The sequence below is a fragment of the Columba livia genome, chromosome Z (genome assembly GCF_036013475.1).
Source record: "Columba livia isolate bColLiv1 breed racing homer chromosome Z, bColLiv1.pat.W.v2, whole genome shotgun sequence".
NCBI lineage: Eukaryota > Metazoa > Chordata > Aves > Columbiformes > Columbidae > Columba > Columba livia.
The window spans coordinates 72,578,051-72,598,106 of NC_088642.1; the positions used below are offsets into that span (position 1 = coordinate 72,578,051).

The window sequence follows — 20,056 nt, forward strand, 5'->3', positions numbered from 1 at the left end:
GAAGACCACGTCCAGAGAATCACAGAATCACAGAAGGTTTAGGGTTAGAAGGGATCTCTGGAGATCCTCTAGTCCAGCTCACCTACTAAAGCAGGTTCACCAGAGCAGATCACACAGGAATGTGTCCAGGCGGGTTTGAATGTCTCCAGAGAAGGAGACTCCACAACCTCTCTGGGCAGCCTGTTCCAGGGCTCTGCCACCCTCAAAGTAAAGAGAATTTTCCTCATATTCAGATGGAACCTCCTATGCTTCAGGCTGTGTTCATTGCCCCTTATCCTGTTGTTGGGCACCACGGAAAAGAGTCTGATCTCATGCTCTTGACACCCACCCTTGAGATATTTATAAACACTGATGAGATCCTCTCTCATTCTTCTCCAGGCTGAAGAGACCCAGCTCTCTCAATCTCTCCTCATAAGGAAGTTGCTCTAGGCCCCCCATCATCTTCATAGCACACCCCTGGACTCCCTCCAGTAATTCCTTGTGCTTCTTAAATTGGGGAGCCCAGAACTGGATGCAGAACTTCAGCTGCAGCCTCAACCATATCAGAGTAGAGGAGGAGCCTGCTATGTATTAGTTCTGCTATGAGAAAAGCATTTTGAGAATTGATTTTATTTCCCTGTTTCAGTAAGGATCTGATTGTGTGGGTAGTTTTGGACACAAAATTTTCACTTGCATATAAAAAAAAGTCATAAAGAATCTCTGTATGGCAAACTTTACACAATACACTACATTAATTTCCTAGTAAGACCTTTTTGTAGATTCAGAATTTGTTGTACACTTTTAGCACAATATGTATTAGAAATTTGCAGGGACACGAGGATGTACATCAGTATCCAGGTTCTAAAAATCAGAAGTACTGTCATGAGCTGATATCAGTCACTAATAGGCGTGTTTTTATTTGTTTTGGTTATGCTCTCCAAATGTATCACCAAGGCTAGACTTGATATCAGTGCAAACAGCAAACCTGTAAACACTGTCTAAAATGCCACAGAGATTTAAACCAGAAGAGCTTCATTTCAATGCATGAATGCCATTTCTGTGTACACAAATTACGCATGTTGTCAGGATATATCCTGTGAATTTGTGGCTTGAAGGAAGCATGAGTAAAGCTTCTTTTTAAGCTACAATACAGTACATGGAATCAGATTTTTTTTTTATTCCTGAGTGAGCTGCCTGCTTTGAAAGAAAGACATAAGTTGCCCTCCATGAAAGTGTATATACTACTGTTATTTCTATGATTGTAAAACATTTAAAATACTTTTAAAGGCTCTGTGTTCTTGTGATGCACATGTGCAGTTCAAGTGTTAATCTGTTCAAGGCACTTACTGTGTTTTTAACATATGATAGTTGATCTGCTTTTTAAAAAAGTTTTAAAACTGAGCATAAATGGATTTTCTATATATTCCCCTATCTAAGTGTGTTGGACCCAAGCCTACGTAGGGATGCTCAGCATAGTTGTGACTCACTTGTGGAAGAAGGTCCTCATAGGCATCCTAGCTTGTACAAGCTGTGACAGCTCTTGGGCTCATGTTCTTCAGCAGGCAGATAGTTCCCCACACTGCGTATGCTTGGAGTGCTGAAGTGGGATGCTCACCCAAGGGACTGCATCTTCTTCCAGAGAAGCTTTCCAGTTCTACGACTCCAAGTGTCTCAATTTTATCATGAACAAGTTATTTCTGCTGAAAGTTTATTATGACTGTTTTAAGTGCTTAAAGATCTAGAGCTACACCATCTCAAAGTGCCATTCCAAATGCTGCAGCCTATTTGGTAGTCGAATACTGCAGTTTTTATGTCTGTAAACTTGGTAAAAAGGTTTAAGTGAACCCTTCCCCATGTATCTTGTATAGAAGTAGCTAAACTTCAGGCTTGTCTCAGCCTGCTCTCCCCAGTGAGAGGAGGTTTGTAAGTCTAATAAAGAGATGGAGCAAAATACATCAAATAGGAAGAGAGAAGACATCTAGCTTGTTAAATTGCTAATCATGTTGCTGTGAGAGGATGCTTAAGGGATACTGACAAAGAGCAGATGGATGAGCAGGTTCAATGCTATCTGAAATTAATGCAGATCACATGCTGGGGATAACAGGAGATATTAAAGAGCTGGAGAACATGCTGGGACTTAGCAGAAATCCTTCCCTGATCCCTACACTTAAAGGCAAGCTCAAGGTTTTCTTTCACAGTCTTTGTATAAGTCATACATGTCAAATGTTTAACTAAAGCCACTTCCTTGCATATTTATTGTAATCCTAGCATGCTCCTGGCTCATGTGGGGTTTTTTTATGTCACCATACATGTTGCAAACTGCCAAAATGTGGATTACAGTATCTGCCAAAGGTTTACATTTTTTTTATCTTAGCTTTTCAAAAGCATTTCATGGGCACAAATAACACATTCTGCAAACCTTCTATATGGGAGATTTAAAAAATAAATAAATAAATGAACAAACAAGCAAAAAACAACACACACACCCACAAAACTTTCCCAGATAACTTAAATGTGACAGTAAAAGCTGTGTCTCCTGGAGGCCGTCTCTACGTTAGAAACTCAGGGTATGCAAGATCTTTGAGAAGCAGGCTTAAAGCTCCTCATATGCAGGACCAGTGAGGTACATTTCAGGGCCCAGGGCAGTCTGTTTTTCTGTTGGCCCAAGCTGAGCATCATTTGGCTTTTAAACACCAGGAGAGAAACCCACAACCTTAATTCATTGTTTGGTTTGGTAGTATAGACTTGAAAATTGCAGAATCCTGGGTCAGCTTGCACCACACTTGCAGATTACAACAGTTACAGCAACAGCCAAGAGATATCACTGTGAAATATTTGGAAAGGGCAGGGGAACTGGGGAGTTTCAGGCAATCATGGCTTCCATGAGTTTGCCTGTCGTGTTGTTCACATTCTTCCCTTGCAGAGGCTACTCACAAGTGAATTGTGCAGCAGCAGCAGAATGTTTTATGGAGGCAGTAGGGAGGGTTGGACAGCACTGCATGGGAGTACTGCAGGACAGCCCAAACTCTTCCTTTACTGCAGCAGTAAGATGGAAAGTGTTAGGAAATTTCTGGCTGCTCAACATGGAATGGCAACCCCCATTTCATCTGTGACAGCATGCATTATTCTTGTAAAACGTATTTTATTTGGCAGGCCATTGTCACAGGGAATACATAACAGCCCCTTGTTCCTAGTGCTTCTAGTAGAGGGTCCTCCTGGCCTTTAAGCAAATCTGATTGTGTAGTACTTTGTCACAATGGGAGATGCAGATACCAGGGTAGGAAGATGTAGTACAGAATAATCTTCTTTGGACTTCTCTCCTCATTAAAATTTTTACTTCTCCTTGATAAAATAACTAAGCTTTATAGTCAGGCCTGTTCACAATGACAAATTTAGAACATGACTGATGGCAAACACAGCTACCACAGCACTTGTTTCACACACGTGAAAGATCAGGGTAACATACTTTCTAATTTTCAGTGGGTTTTTTGCCATTGCCAAGATGAAGTAAAGCAGTGAGAGAGAGATCCCACACCTTCAGCTGTATTTCCCCTCCACAGGCATATAAATGTATGTTAATTTGAGGTTTTGCTTGTCCTGATGTTGTGGACTGTAACTCAGAGTAGTTCTAGGCACACACACTGGATCTTCCTCATAGCTTCCAATGAATGAATAAAAGCATGAGACTGCATATGCCAAGTTACAGACCCACGTAACCAAAAATCTCCTCTCCGTGTATGTTCAGTAGCAAAAACTGAGGAAAAAGAGAAAGAATTGAATACAAACAGGCAGTGTTCGTTGTTTATAGACCTATGAATTGCATCATTTTTAGTAGACACCAGCAAACCAAAATAAGAATAGTTATTCATGGTATACTCTGATTCTGGGACAGATTCACCACTTTGTTGTGTTGAATGTGTATCTGTGTAATCAATGTCATAAAAGTGATTACAGTAGCATAAAACATTAGGCTTTCTTCCCTCATGTAAGAAGTTTGGGGCTCGAGTTACGAAGACCGTTTATGTATTTGTGATTTGCATCAAGGCATCGTTTCATTTTGGCTGTATACATATGAGGGGAAAATGAGAATTAGAGGCTATGATTATCACAGTAGCAGTGTACTAATAGAGCTCAGATTGATGCAGGAGAGAGCGAGATCTTGCCGAGCTGATTCCTGTCATATCCCGCAAAACATAAACCCTTAATCGGATCCTTCATTAGCATCAAGTGTGGATAAAACAGCTCATACCAAGGATTACTTAGTAAATGTAGTTAGTGGGAGAAATTATGCATTGAAGAAAGTAAAAAATCCCTCAAATTAATCTTTGAAATACCTAGAGTTTGACTCTTCTCTCTCTTACACTGGGATAAATGAAGAATAATTTCATTTCAGTGGCTTAGATATACCAGTGGTAGCTGGAGAGGAAATTCAGCTTGCTTGCCATCCCAGGATTTTAAAAGATTTGCATTTTTAAAGTGAAATTGTTTATCCTTAAAGTTGGTATTCATACACTGAGAGAAAGAATTGTAACCCTGTGTCACAGAGTACAGCCCTTTGACACATGGTCTCTATCTGTTTAAATCCAGACTGGGGTCTTTATGCCATCATAGGGGTTCAATACTGATTGACCTGGCTTTGCCACTGGCTTTACTATTTGCAGTTTTAAGAGTCAAACTGGATAACACATGTTAAGTGTTTGGTCAATCTCTGAAAAATACCTTGGTTTATGTTGTCACTTTTACAATGTTAAATTCTTCTTGCTTGAAGATTAAAATATCGAATTTTGGTGGACTTTCCAAACTTTCCCTGTCCTTTGTTGAGCTTTATGCTATGTCTTGACAAACAGTTATGCTGTCAATACATATGCATTGACTGAAATGTTTTTTGTGCCCACCTTGTGGGTCTTTGTTTCTAGCAAACTTGTGTTATATTTCCTTTTTAGTGATTTCTTTTCTATGCATAGATTTATTTTTTTTCATAGATAAAGGAGTAACAAATTGTGTTCCATTGGTGGTGTAAGAGGTCACCAAGCCGTGTAGTGTTCAAAACAAGAAGAGACCTGCTGGATTTTCTTAGATTATTTCAGTTAGTTATATAGCCTTAGGAGGGAAATGCAGGAAGCGTTCTGAAGTAACCATGTATTATATCATTCCCATTTCTGACCAGAAGGTTATTGCACTGTCATTACCAAGGACAACAGAATCTGAATGTGAATCGCTAGTGAATATCTACCATTTTTTGCAAGCAGGTCATTGTCGATGACAACTTATATGTGAGCCATCTTTCTGTGCTTGGGGAATTTGGGGCCTGTGCTTGTTTGAGTTAACACGCTAATCCCTGCTTCCAGATATCCTTTCATTCCTGTAACAAAGAAGTAATCCTCTGGTGTAACTCAGTGTTCACTATTCTGGTCTCAGGAGGAGAATGACATTAAACAAAAAACATTTCCTTGCTCCTCCCCTGGCTTCTGCGCAAAGAACAACATGGTTCACATGCAGGCAGTAGTTAAATCTTTTGTTGAGAAGATCATATATGCAGATGTGCACATAAGTGTCCCCTCTGTTTAAAGGCTGATACTGTTAATATTATTTCCACATTTTAAAATTCTTGCTTTTTTTTCATTCATGACAGTGCCACATTGATGCTTATTTACACTGGGGTTAATTTGCACACTGTTTTGAGCCTTTTTATACCATCACATTATTGGCAAGGGGAAGGAAGCCTTGAAAATAAATTAAATTGTTTTTACAGATTAGCCCTGGAGAAAAAGATCTCTCCCTGCAGTCAGTATTTGTGAGTTTAGAGGGCATGTCAGTGAGTGTGGACTGGTGACTAGAATGCAATGAAAATTTGGCACTGCTTGATTCTCAGAAGGGACCACAGAGGGACAACTGTATGATCGGTCATGGATGGGGCCACGTGTGCTTGCCCTTCAGGTTGTCTCCTGCCTCTGAAGGCATCGCTGTGTGTAGACTTGGGCCATGCTGTAGTGCTGTCTAGAGCAGGAAGGCCTGGTTCTGCAGCCCAGCTGGGTCAGATATGGACAAGTCCAGTCTAGCGCAGATGGCCGAAGCTCTGCTCTTCCATAGCTGATTTTGGATGGTTTTAACCTAAGCTGTGGCCAGGCTAACCTCTACAGCTGTGATGGAAACACGCAGAGGTCAGCAAGCTTATGCTCCATTCCTAAAACATTTTTTTACATAACGGGACAGACTGTGTGATCTCACACACTTGGAAATAGCTCTGTAACCAAGTGTTGTCTTGTGGAAATGTCAAATGTAGCTTGCATGGAGTTTTGTAGCTAAACACATCTGCGGGAGATGTGAGGTCAATGAGCAGTTCAGGGATTCAGGCTTGGAGAAAATTCTACAGAAAAAGCCAAGAGAGGATGTAGTTCGATTTTTTAGAAAGGCAATGGGGGAAGCATTTGAAGCATACAAAAAGAATCAGGACATGTTGGGAAACCTGTCTTTTCCAGTAGAGACATTAATAACTATTTTAACAGTATTATTTACGTATTGCTGCTCCAGTGGAAAGAGCAAATTGTAAGTGTAATTTCAGAATGAACCCTTTTTTGTCAAAACCAGACTGATTCAAAACCCTAAGCAGATTACTGGGTTTGTTGTTAAAAATGCCTGTGTTATAGTAAGGGTGATTATTATTATTCCGTGGTTCTCAAAAGACAAACAGAAAAGAGCTGCTGCTTCTTCATCTAAGGTGAGGTTGCAAGAAAGAGGGAAGTTAGGTTGGGTTTTTGTTTAAGTTTGGTTTTGGTTTTTGTTCGTTTCATTGGAGTGAGGTTTTTTTTGTTTGTTTTTGTTTGGTTTTGATTGGTTTTTTTTGTTTTTTAGTGAAAGATTTATTGTAGATGTCATTTTGTATGCCACACATAGAACAGAAGAAACTAATTTACTTTTGCTGGCACATGGAAGGCAGTTTGTCATACAGAAGGTGTCCTGTGATGCTTAACTTGCACTCCTTCCTGAATCCTTTCAGATGCACTTCAGTCCTTTGTGCTGTATTCCAATTATTTTTAACAATTATGCACTGAGATTTCCACAAAGTGCCAGAGGGAAGTATTTCAGAGGTTTCAGAATAATACCTCTGATACTTATCCAGTTTGGAGGTGAACATGTGAAGCATGAGAGAATGTCTCAGAAAGACCTGATGTCCAAGGGGGTAATTTCTGCACAGAAGAGGGGAAAGAAGTGGCAACAGTCCAAGAGGAAAGTCTTAGATAGGAAGATGAGGTGAACTATAGGGCAGGTATTTTTTTTGGAAATGCTTTTCCAAAAGTTCCAAAACAAAAATGAAGAATTCCCAGGTCTAATTCTGATTGGATTTTTCAGCCCCTTTTTCCTTCCTGGGATGCTTTGACTTGTATTTACATCTTTTACTGATAAAGTATTTTCGTTGTCTTGTTAAAACTGTGTTTAAAATACAGATTTGTGAAGGCAATTTACAGCATCCAAAATCTTCTCTTAACTGCTAGCCACTCATTTGCTGTCTTCAAAATAAAACTGCAAATTTCTCTGAAAAGGAAATTAAAATATTACCTCTGGAAGCTATTCAAAAGATCATGTTTCTTCTGGAAAGAGGGGCTAACTGTTCACATGGGTTGATTTTTTAAGGTATAATCCATACAATCTTCTTTATGAAGGTCTATTCTCCTTTGACAGGTGAGAAAAAAGGAGGCAGAGGTTTCTTTTGGTCTTGGCTTTTGGTGTTCGTTTTTTTTTTCAGTTGCATAGAACACGGGAAGTTGTTTCCAATTAAGACAAGAGTCAGAGGATCTTAGCAGCTAACTCACAGAATAAACAGATCTGGTCCAATACCTACCAAAGAGAAGACTGATACTGCCAGAATCTCTCAGCTCCTGGAATTATACCTGAATGGGAGATATTTGCTCCAGAAGCAGAGCAGACCTGGCTATGGAAGGAGAAAGGCACTTGAAAGTGTTTATGGTCATACAGTTCTTTCTACCATCCAGAGCTACGTCAGATGGTACAAAGTGACTCTACTGAGGGGAGGAAATGAGAGGCTGACTTGCACTCTGCAAGAGAAAGTGTGGCCATTACGAAAATTTGTAGATGATGAAATTAATGAAATGAGAGCTTTTTTGGCTGGGCTATAGTGTTAATATTATATAACCTTCTCAAAATATTTCCTGAACTTTACATCACAGGTATGTTTTTCAGCACAAGTGTCTCTGAGTTCTCTTTCAAGTGGTAATCTAGTCAATCAGTACTTCACTTTTTCAGCATCTGTTGATTAGTCATTCCCCTGTTTCTCACATGATCATGAAATAAATAAAGATAATTATGGTAGTTTCCTGAAGAATAGAATTCAAGGCAGAGAGAGATAAGACTCGGACTTAACAATCAATCTGTAGTTCTCAGGTGAGAGGTGTCTTTTCCCTATGCATTTTCCCTACCTCTGAAGACATCTCCTGAATCTCGCCAACGCTTGTGCATGTAGATGCACAGAGTTAAAAATATTAAATGGGATATAAATGAGTGCAAAAGCTTCAGTGAGCAGTTGCTTTGATTAATTGCCTAATTGTTTTAGTTTCATATGTTTGAACAAGGATAGTGTGTAGATCATATATAATCATAATGTGTAAATCAAAGGCAGGGTTCTTTGATAGCTTGTGCTAGCTTGTTGCTAACATCTTACTTGCATTAAACCTCTGTATAGTTTTGAATGGCGAGGATTTCATCTGAACTAAGTTATTACACCTCTAGATCAAGAATGTCTTTATGAGGTCAGCACAGGTTTTATCAGTGAAAATCTGGTGTTTCTTCTGGGACTGGGCTTCTTTTGAAGAAGATTAATCATGGACCTAATATCAGTCCCCAGGCAGTCACTGGAGAGACGTCCACCGAGTTTGACAGGCTTTACTTCACCCCTGTAAGAACTGTACAGCACTTTAAGCAGAGAATGCTCCTGCCCTAAATGACACTGGATGCAGGAGGTAGAAGAAAAGTGATGTAAACAAGTAAAGCAGCAGACCTGAAAAAGTATGCTAGCTGTGAAAGGTGGGTGTCCTGAACTCCTTTCTGTTATGTTTTCATTTGCTGAACAGCCTGTCCACCAGGAACATACAAGCCTGAAGGTTCACCAGGTGGAATCAGCACTTGCATCTCATGTCCCGATGAGAATCACACTTCTCCACCAGGAAGTACCTCCATTGAGGATTGTACATGCCGGGAGGGATATCATGCTGTAGGAAAGACCTGTGAAGGTAAGTGTTTCCATCCAGGAGCAGAATACCCCTGGAAATCACAAAGCAGGGCTGGCACAATTTTGTTGTTTGTGGTTGCACTGTGAAGAACATGTGAAATTGTCATTCCAAAACAGCAAAAGTACCATGATGTAGGTCAAGTTGGAAATGATAAATATTGTTTTCCTTCAGTAGCCTACTGCACTGCAACTAGCATCATAACTTTGTTGTGGTTGTTTAATTATTTAGTTGTTCGCTGCCCTGAACTGAAGCCCCCTGAAAACGGTTACTTTGTCCAGAATGTCTGCAACAATTATTTTAATGCTGCCTGCGGGATCCGATGCAAAGCGGGATTTGATCTTGCGGGAAGTAGCATCCGGCTTTGTCAGCCAAATGGCCAATGGTCTGGATCAGAGGCTACTTGCAGAGGTATGGAAGTTGTGTGTCTGAAAAGTCTTTTTCTGTTGGATTAGTTTGTTCTTAACAGTCGTTTTCTCTGCTCACTATGTAGCTGGGCATGTGAATCTGATCCTGTTAGCTCTTGGGTGAAAGAATGTTCTAAAAGTAAACTCCCACTCCAATCACCCTGTTTCCCTCCTTCCTAAAATGGTAGAAGGACATCTACCATAGAAAATGCAGAGCAATATTTACTAGGCAGAGTGCCTTTTTGCAAGTGAATTTGCACTTTCCTTCCTCAAACCTCTCTCCCGTCTAATTTCTCTGAATTTTGTATCTACATTGTTTGAATCCAGCAAACCTACGAAATGGTCACATACGTAACAAGACCTTGCCACATGGGTGTTCCAGAATATGCACCAGACTGATGGCACAGACAGGCATTGGTATTGGGGGACATTAGACATGGAAGAATTCCATCTTGCTTTCTTACAGTTCCTTCTTATGAAAAATAGGAAAGCCTGGGCCTTAAGCATAATCCTCAGAAGAATTTTGAATGGAGTTTCACTAAGGAACAACTGGCAGTATTCTAGAATCCTTCTCTGTAAGAGAATGTCAGCTGGAAAATAAATAAACAGAAGGTGTGAAAGGGAGAGGAAACATGGAAAAGAGCATCCTGAAAAACATTGTTTCTGGAGCTCTTACAAGTACATAGTAACACAGTTTTGCTTTGTTATCACATGTCTTTGTCTGAGGTTGGGTTCTTGACGGTTTAGAATGGGAGCTGCATCCTGTCTGGTATGTCTTCCAAGGAGGGCCTGAAAAAACAGGTAGCAGCCCTCATCTCCTCAACAGCCACAGGCTGTAGTCCAGTGTCTTTAACTTGAGATGATTGCACTTGACATTATTATGCTGCACTGGAGCTAGTAAATAAGAACTCATCAGCTCCTCCTGTAACTCTTGCCCTAGCTTTGAGTTCAGGGAAAGAGGCAGGATAGATCCTTGGGGGCATTAGCACTTTATGCCACTACAGCAAACACTGCAGCCCTTAAAGAAACAACAAGTCATGTTTCTGAAAGGAGGGATCTGAGCTGGATATCGGTTCCTCAGGACATTCTTATATAGCAGTTCACTTCTGCTTACATTGCACGAGTTTTCTTCATGTAATCCTGCAAAGCTTAGTCTTCATTTATAGCTACCAGCGACCGAAGGCAGGAAGGTGAAACTTTCAGCAGAAAATAAATGGCTGAACAATACCATGAGGGTATCTTGAGAAGCTAGACTTAGAGCTGTTGACTTTCCAGCAGCCAAAACAGAGACAGAAGATGTATGCTGGTTCAGGTAGACTGGGATAACTGGGAAAAAGCACCTGCCTGTCAAAGCTTCTGTCACACAGTAGCCTCCAGTGCAAAAAATCTGGGGAAGGCTGCAGTCATCCACTGCCTACATCCATCTTCACTGTCTGTAGAGAAGAAGATTCTAGTGCTTGAAAAATTTTCTGGAGCATTTAAAAATATTCACCCATTGGGTGTTGGTGCATGATTTCCTTGAACAGGGAATTTGCTGGAAGTTGGGGGAAAAGTCTGCCTTGAGATATTGTCGTGATGTTGAGTTAGTATCCTTTGAAGTATTGAAAGGTTAAATTTTTTATTTTCTCATGCCATTCTCCACCATATTGAAGACTTATAATTAAAAAAAATAAAATTCCTGTCTTTACGTGTGCTGGAGCTCCTAGTCTCGATTCACTCAGACTGTGAAAGAGAGGAAGATCAAAGGCATAGTTTATAGCTGTCTTGTTAATCCCAGGAGTATTTTATAACGTAAATTAGGAAGGGAGCGTAAAGGAAAATCCTTTTGCACTCACTGCTTCAGATTTTGACATGAAACACTCTTCAGTTCTACTAGCTAAAATCTGCTGTGCTATTGGAAAGTGATTAATGCAGTCATGTCCTGCAATTAACAGTGACCTATGAAAAAAACAAGTACAAAGTGTGTATTTAATCCGGAAAAATATATTAGGAGAAAACCCAGAGCAAGCAGAATATAACATTGTTGTTGTTTTCACTGGCTTCATGGAAATATTTCTTGGTCGTGGAAGATGCCTTCTTGACAGAGACTGGTTCTGTGTTTAATGCATGGAACCATAACCGGGATAACGTGGTATCAGTGACAGATTTCTTCCAGAGTGCTACTGAGACCCTGACTAAGCACGAACACTGGAACACTGAGGAGGCAGGAGCACTACAGCTATGCAGTCCTTCCAGAAAAGTTGGCTAAACTTACCAGGTAGTGGAAGGAGGTGCCTTCTCTGTAGGCACATTAACATTGCTGAGAGCCTCCTCAGTGCTCTTAATCCGTTCAGGCTTCCTCAATAATGCTGCAGATATTTGGTAGCATTTGCTTCCCTTTACCACAGATTGGATATTGATGGCTGCCATAAAAACCTTAAAAGAGAAAGCCCATTCTCTTCTGTATAAAGCACATGTGACTAAGCTGTAAAAATGTCTTTCTTACTCATTGTACTACAGTTAAGATACGGCATATTAGGTAGATACTCTGAAGCTCGGAGTGCCTTTCACAAGATCGAAGTTTCAGGATCTTTTTTACACTCTTAAATGCTCTTCCTAGAGGATGCCTGTGTATATGAAAGCACAAGAGGCATAGTACTTTCAGAGACTAATCTTGAGACAGTAGTAATAGAAAGATATATCAAATGCATGTGAATGGCTTCCTTTCTTCCTTTCCTCCTTTATTCCTTCTTCTTCCTTCCTTTCTTCTTTTCCTCCTTTCTTCCTTTCCTCCCTTCCTCCTTTCCTCCCTCCTTTCTTCCTTCTTTTCTTCCTTCTTTTCTTCCTTCTTTTCTTCCTTCTTTTCTTCCTTCTTTTCTTCCTTCTTTTCCTCCCTTCCTCCTTTCCTCCTTCCTTTCCTCCCTCCTTTCTTTCCTTCCTCCTTAGTCCTTTCTGTTTCCCTTTTGTTCCCTCTTCTTTTCCTCCTTCCGTTCCCCCTTCCGTTCCCCCTTCCATTCCTCCTTCCATTCCCCCTTCCTGTCTCCTTTCCTCCTTTCCTCCTTTTCTTATTTCCTCCTTTTTATCTCCTTTCCACTTTTCTTCCCCCTTTTCTCCCTTTCTCCCTTCCTGCAGACTTTTTTTCCTACTGAGGTGCCACTATAGCTGTTTTGAAAAAAGATATTCTATGACATATGTTTTTTGTAGGTTTGAGGAGCTTGCAGTTATTGACATTTATACAGCTGGCCTTCATTTAAGGGAGAACTCAGTATATCTGCCCATTTATTAGTCTGAGAATGTATAGTGATCTGTTCAGTCCGTGTGTCCACTTGTAGGCATGTGCTGACTCATCAGTGTGCAGCGTAAACTACTGGGAAAAGGAGAGAAAGTTGCCAGGTGTCTTATTTTTGAGTGCATTTGAAGAGGAGCTCATGGTTTGTCTCCTACCTGGCTGCAGCAAGGATGTGTTGTTTGATAGAACTGGCATCCCAAACCACAGTGAGCAAGTTGTCCAGATCACTGAAACCACCCCATCGCCAGAGATTGACCCCCTGCCAGCAAAGTCAACAGAAGCTGTGGAAAACAATCCAGGAAAAACAGAGTTTAGGGAACTGCAGTCTTCTGGATTGTATTTTTGAGAAATCACACTATTTGCCCATGTGTATTTTTCTCCCTCTAGTAATTATTGAACATACTGAGCAGTATCTACCAGCTTCAGCTGAGAGCAGGGTTTTCAGCCATACAAGTTTTCCACCGTTTTTGGAAAATCAGTAGCTAGTTATCGAAGAGAGGCGTGAATTATCGAAGGCAAGGATTAGATGATCTTTCGAGGTCCTTTCCAGTCCCTAACATCCTGTGATGCACTAGGACCCCTGCAGTCATCTACACATTTGGGCTTGCTGTCACACAGTTGTCATACATTTATCACCATCACAAAGTCATGGCCAGACAGTAGGTGTGTAGAGCTTAGCTGTTCAAGGGACCCAAAGGCTGGTTGAAGAGGAGGAGAGCTGGAGATGGTACAAAGGAAAGAGGTCGTAGCAGAAGAACGTGAGGTAATGACACTGAAACAAAGAACATAAATCCAGGCCATACCAGTGCTACGACTTGGCTTCAGACACTTTGGGATCACTCATAATTACAGCGTAGCTTTGTGTTCCATTGCAATGCTGAGATTCGGTAACAAAACCATAAGGCAATCTCAGGAGCACCCTCCATGTCCCACTTCTCTTTCTGCACACTCATCCTGCACGGGACAGGGTTCTCCTTACCACAGCGCCGTGTTTGTGAGACATGGCAGGAGAAAGTCCTCTGTGGTGAGCAGGAACTAGGACTGCCTCCATGGGGAGCCCTACACCTGAAAGTCTGTTTTGCCTCAGCACCAGCCTGATTCATTCCTTTTCATCCCTCATGGTTCTGTTGTCTGTGAATGCCTTGTATTCCTTCTTCCTCTCTCCCCTCACCATGATGAATGTCTACTGTTACAATTTGTGAAGGCTCACACGTGTGTGCATCTACATCAGTACACTCCAGAGTGCCTGAGAATGTTCCCTAGCACTGGAACACAGTCATCTGCCCTATTAATAAGCTCTTAGCTTCTTCCCTGGTGTGCAGTTGGCCTGTACCAGACTGCTAGTTGGAAATCCCCCAAAGAACTCTCAGGCACAGCTGGAGGATTAGAAACTTCCAAAGACACACACTTTTCCGTAAGGTCGCATTTGCCTGCAGCTGTCTCATTTTGAAGGCTGATAGACATTACTAGCACAGGCCACACACTGTGTCCCAGGTGCCTTCGATGGCTAGGAACATCTCTGAGCACAGCTAGTTTGCTAGCCTGGACTTACAGCAAAACTTAGGTGAGCTTGGAAGTGTGTGCTCAACCTCATACATGCTATGAGAAACTGTTTTGGGAAGAGAAAGGCATCAAGCCTTTGAAAAAAATTAGCTGTGTTCCAGCCCTATTCCCTGAATTTGTACAAACTATTGTAGTTATTGTACTTGTGGCACCCCTGAAAGCCTGGGCAAGCTAGGGTAACTCCACTGGTTCTCTCACTGATGCAGAGTGAGCTGGTGACTTTTTTTTTCTTTTGCAGTTCGAACATGTCCTAAACTTCAGGCTCCTGAAAATGGACACATTAATTGTTCCACAGCTGATATCTCCTATAAGACAGTATGTTTTGTGACCTGCAATGAGGGCTATGAAGTAGAAGGAAACACCAAACTCACCTGCCAGGGAAACTCACAGTGGGATTCAAAGGAGCCAAAGTGTGTGGGTAGGTATCTGATCATACAGTCTATTTGTGTCAGAGTGCAGCTTTTTCTGACATGTTGCCACGAGTGAGAAACTTTCCCTATTTTACTGTCTGCTGAAGCTAAGATGGGAATGTGGATTTGTCCGTAGATGTTTTTAACAAGTCTTACAAGTTGGAGAGGGGCAAAATAATTTTTAAGTGGAGAAAGTGGACAAATCATTGTTGTAATCCAGCACAGACAGCTGATAACTAAAAAGTTGTTGCCTCTGGTGAGTGTTAAGACACTGTCACACATGTTGTAGGAAACATGCAAATTGTAGGTCTATACTAAGTTTTAAATCAGAACAATTAGGAATTTGAGTTACCATCTTAAAGCTAAAAATGACCTCCAGACAAGGATGAAGGTATGTTAGCCAGGCACTCTGAGTGCTGAGTAGAGATGTGGCAGTTGTCACTTTTGCTGAACTCCCAGCAGGAAATAAGAGTTTAGGAAAGTTAGGGACCAAGCACCTCTAAGACAGGGTTCAGAGGTCACATCACGTGCACAGGGATAGGTAAGCATGTCTTGCTATTCCAGAAATAAAGGATTGCAGGCTTCAGAAGTACCCATTTAGGAGTAGTAACAGGTATTAAATCAACTATAATTAAGATGTAAAAGGAAGAAGTACAGTTGAAAGACTTCCAAGGGCAGACTGCAAAAAACAGACAAGCTTGAAGTCCAGCAATTCAGAAGTTGATCCAGTGTTAACTGAAGTCAAGGTGAAGTACATGGCACCTGGGTCCAGTAAATGTGGTGCCATCAGGGTGACTTGGCTTGAACCTGTGGCTATTTTTCTCTGGTTTACTTCAGGCTTAGAAATGTGAACTTCACGTGAGGCAAGAATAAATTTCTAGCTGTAGATATGTTCTCTAAAATGATGAAAATAATCCACAAGTATTAATTTATCAAGAGAGTTATAAAGAGATCTTAATCTTTCTTCTCTTGAAGTCAGTGGAAAAACTTCAATTAACTTCAAAAGGAAGGGACTTGGAAATCCTGTTGGAAGATTATAATTGGAAGATTAACTGTATTCATCAGTTGAATTCATCCTTTGTAGCTTAGCATTTTGATTATTAAAATCCAGCTCTGTATCAGAAGATTTTTTCATACCATGCAATATTGCCTCCATTCCTAGATTGCCCATGGCAATAGCTTATTTTTGCTGAGTCTGAAAATCTGGTATAAAAGTTACCTTTGATTGTCACAGAGTGTTATCTGAAAAACCTTTCTGCAGCTTCTTGTTGGGACTGTTGTCTAGAGCAAGCTGACTGAAATTCCTGTTCAGTATAGAAATAAGTTTTATTCAGGGAAGGATGTGAATCAGAAGACTCTAATATTGTGTCCTCCTCAAAGACTACACTTCATACTAATTTTCTGAAAGTTAATCGTTATCATGGAGGTATTCCCCATTTATTTTTAGCCTGAACAACTCCTAACTATTGCTTATCATCTGGTATGTAAAAAATAACAGAAATCCTTCCTTATTTAGGCACTGGTAGTTGATGACTTATTCATTTCCTACCGTTCTTTTTGAAAAACCATGTGGAATTGGGTTCAATCTCTTACCTTGAAACAGTTTTCTTGGACCTTGGGCTTCCCTCTTGGCTCTTTTTCTGAATGCTTTTCAGTTTGAGTGTGCATCAGTGTAAAGTTTACCATATTTAAAAGCTAGCTCACTGAGACTGTGCTACAACCATCTATAACTGTAGCTGATGCTGTACCATATCATAGCCTGGATTATTTACACTCAGTTCTATGAGGTCTGTTGTCATACTGCATCTTTTTCCAAGAGACTGGGAGTTAATGCAAGTTTGGCTGCTACATATGTCTTAACGTTTTGTATTTTTTTGTGAATGATATTGTTAGCAATGTGTTCCTTTTGAGTAGGATACATATATTAGACATGGCCTACAAACAAAATATCTGCTGAAAAGGGAAGCTTTGTCACTTTTCCAGTTTGAAAAAAAATGTTCCACAGTTGTGTTCATGTGTTTTCTTCCCCATTGGTGACAGGTTAATATAAATCAGGTTAAAATTAATGAATTATGCAAGAGACAGTTGTACTGGGCTTTGTTCAAGATTTAGTAAAGAAAGGTAAAACTACATCTGGCATCCAGCTTGTTGATGCCACCTAGTGTTGAAGAGAATTACTGCTCCACACTGCTAATTGCAGATGACCAATTCTTTCCTTGAAACATTGTGTTTGCAAAGGGCTTGGAGGGAAGAGGTGTGATTTGCTTGGTAATCTTGTTACAGCATTGAAGTAATACAGGGTTGTGGTTCATCACAGGCAGTTGCAGATGAAAGCAGGTTCTTGTTTCTCCTCAGGAGTGCTTTTTTCTCTCTATTACTGGCCTATCCATATGACTAATACTATGGTTATCACTCTGCTCCTCATGAAGTCCAGACCTCCTGGACTGGTTTGATCTAATTCTAGAAATGAGCACAGCTAAAAATGCCAAACAACACTAGTACAGTTTGTTGGGGTGGTTTGTTGGTTTTTTGTTTTGTTTTTTTTTGGGGGGGGGAGGTGGGGTTGATTTTGTTTTCTGGTAAAAACCTGTCCCACTTAGATTTCCTCAGGCTAGATGTAGCAAAAGTTATCCTGAATGTCTGTGAGATGTTTCAGGACTGCACTCTACTAGGATTTTGCTAGTATAGTTGAAAGCATCTCAGACAGAAAGACCTACTACTGTTTCCCCAAAAGATACAGTTTTGCCTGATTTTCCTACTTAGACCATTTGCAGTCTTCTTTCTACTTGTTCCCTGGGTAGTATACATTTTAATGCTTTTAGCTTGTCTTTTAAAACATTGTTTTTTCCAATTTCTGATCTTTCTGCTATTTGTCAATTATCTTCCTGTGGTGAGCAATGAAAAGTTAGGGTTTGGGAATTTTTTCAGGTGGGGTGGTTTTACATTGCGTAGCCAACAGTGTCTGCCTGAAGTGAACGAATGTGTTAACATCTGTGACCTTTGCATCCTGTTGTAATGAAGTACAGTTTTTAATTGCTTGGACTTAAACATGATTTTGGTATTGAGAGTTTAAAGGGCAGGAAATACTTAGAACACTTAGACTCTTTAAATTTTGTCACATGCAGAACAACCAGTTTTCAGTTACTTGCTGCATATTTTGGGAAAGGAGAGGAAAGGGATACAGATGACATGTGACTTTATTTGCAGATTTGTTTGAATGTATGTTGGTTAAAAGACATATTCTATTGGCCTTTTGTAGAAATGCGTTGCCCCATCTTCCAGAAACCAGCAGGTGTAACAGTTCTCCCTCCCAGATGTGGACTGGAACCTGCTCTTTCTGGGACTGTGTGCCAACTGAGCTGTCCCCAAGGATTCATCTTGTCTGGAGCTAGAGAAGAAATAAGGTGCATTTCATTTGGGAGATGGAGTGAAAACATCCAGGAGGCACTGTGTAAAGGTAGAGACCAGCCAAAATAATTTTCTTGTACACATGTGTGCAGGATTAAAGGGAAGCACAAAGCATGAGTGAGAGGAGAAGTTTGAACTGGAGAAAGCATGATTTAAACATCCTGTAAAAAGTGTTGCCTGTAGCATTACAGCTTGGCTATCAGATTGACTTGCAGTTTGTAATAAAAATGTGGAGATTGAAGGTTGCTTGAATGCCATCTTGTAGTGCTTATCATCAGCTGTCTCTACAGGATCCATCTCCTAAGTTTGTTGTTTGGAACCTGCCTGATACAAGTCCTAATGTGTGGGTAAATTCGAAATTAAAAAACAAAACAAAACAAAATAACAAAAAAAATTTCAAAGTAGAAGTGAAAGCTCTTAGCTTAAAGATAGTCAAAGAGTAACCCACACTCCAGTACAACAGCAATAACAACACTATTACTGCAGAGGGTCATGTGAGCCCTGTAGTTGGAGTAAATCAGTAAGCGCTGTGTAAGCCGTGACTGATGGACTGTAGAGGGATGGTCCATTTCAACTGTCTTTGAACTGACTACGTTTGTTGACATGCCCCAAGCAACAGAGCACAAGAGTTAAGGGCAAAATCGACTGACACAAGTGTATAAAGACGGACAGAAAATGATTACATGCATTTGAGTATAGTTCTGCCATGTTTACCTACTTCTTCTAGAAATGTTAGTTTATTTATTCCTTTAAACACGTGCACACAGAGTTGGGAGGAGTTTGGCTTTGGATTATAGGAGGATACAAACAAAAGTTCGGTTTGTCTGGGAATATGCTATTCACCTCTTCATGAGCTATTGTGCTCCTAGAGTGAATGCTTTCACCCCAAACTGGGGCACTTACCAGCACTGTGTGAAAGAACAGTACAGAAAACAGTTTTGACAGTCATCATGGCAGGTCACTAGAGAAAGTGAGGTGGGAATTTTTTTTCTCTGTAATGGCCAGCAGATTTTATCCCTCCATTTAAACATATAATTTCCTGCTCTGTGATGTACCACATTGTTTTTATGAATCTTCTGTGAAAACCTGAGCCAAACCACAGATTTTAATATTTGATGCTACAGGCTGAAGTGTTTGGATCAAGATAAAGCAGCATGGCTTGAGTTCAAGCTTTTACATAGTACCAGTGTATAAAACCCAAAATAAGAGGCACCAAGAAACTCTGAAGCTTATTCTTCTCTTGTAAAAATGAACAGTTGCATTTCAATTGCTTCCATTCTTGTTACTGGCTTTCTCTATTTTGCTGCCAACATATTTGGCCAGTTCAAAATGGCCATTTTCTTTCTGACTTATTTATTAGTCTTTTCACAGAATTTCACTTTTAAACGGAATTTGCCCCAGCCTGGAGACTGTAGTCAGGGGAGTGTGAACCAAAACTGGTAGTTATTTAAGGGAGTGCATTTCTAATAAAATTTTCATCAGAATGAGTTCAGAGGAAGGCAAAATCACTTGTATTTATTGCTTTGCACTCTTAATTACAGAGGTTTAATTGCCTGACTTATGTCTTTACTGGAACTATTTAGTAATAAAAATATAAATTATATCAGTTTTGAGTTGTTTTGAAGCCTCCTGGGCATAGATGGGTTCAGATCTGAATGCATCCTTGTCTCATGAGTCTATAAACCATTTATCAAACTGCTCTAGAGCAATAAAATAACCTAACCACAAATATTTTGGGAGGCCCCATGCCAGGGAAATGAAGAAGCACTTGAAGTTTGT

The 20,056-nt window shown here is 40.4% G+C and overlaps 1 protein-coding gene across 1 annotated transcript in view; it reads left to right on the forward strand.

Annotated features, from left to right (window-relative positions):
• The window catches only part of SVEP1 (sushi, von Willebrand factor type A, EGF and pentraxin domain containing 1), a 133,536-nt gene that overhangs the window by 39,277 nt on the left and 74,203 nt on the right, over window positions 1-20,056 (forward strand). The window contains exons 4-7 of the mRNA XM_021298751.2: window positions 9,066-9,224; window positions 9,453-9,632; window positions 14,698-14,877; window positions 18,129-18,326. Of these exons, the coding sequence (XP_021154426.2) occupies window positions 9,066-9,224; window positions 9,453-9,632; window positions 14,698-14,877; window positions 18,129-18,326 (717 nt within the window). The remainder of the gene's footprint in view (window positions 1-9,065; window positions 9,225-9,452; window positions 9,633-14,697; window positions 14,878-18,128; window positions 18,327-20,056) is intronic.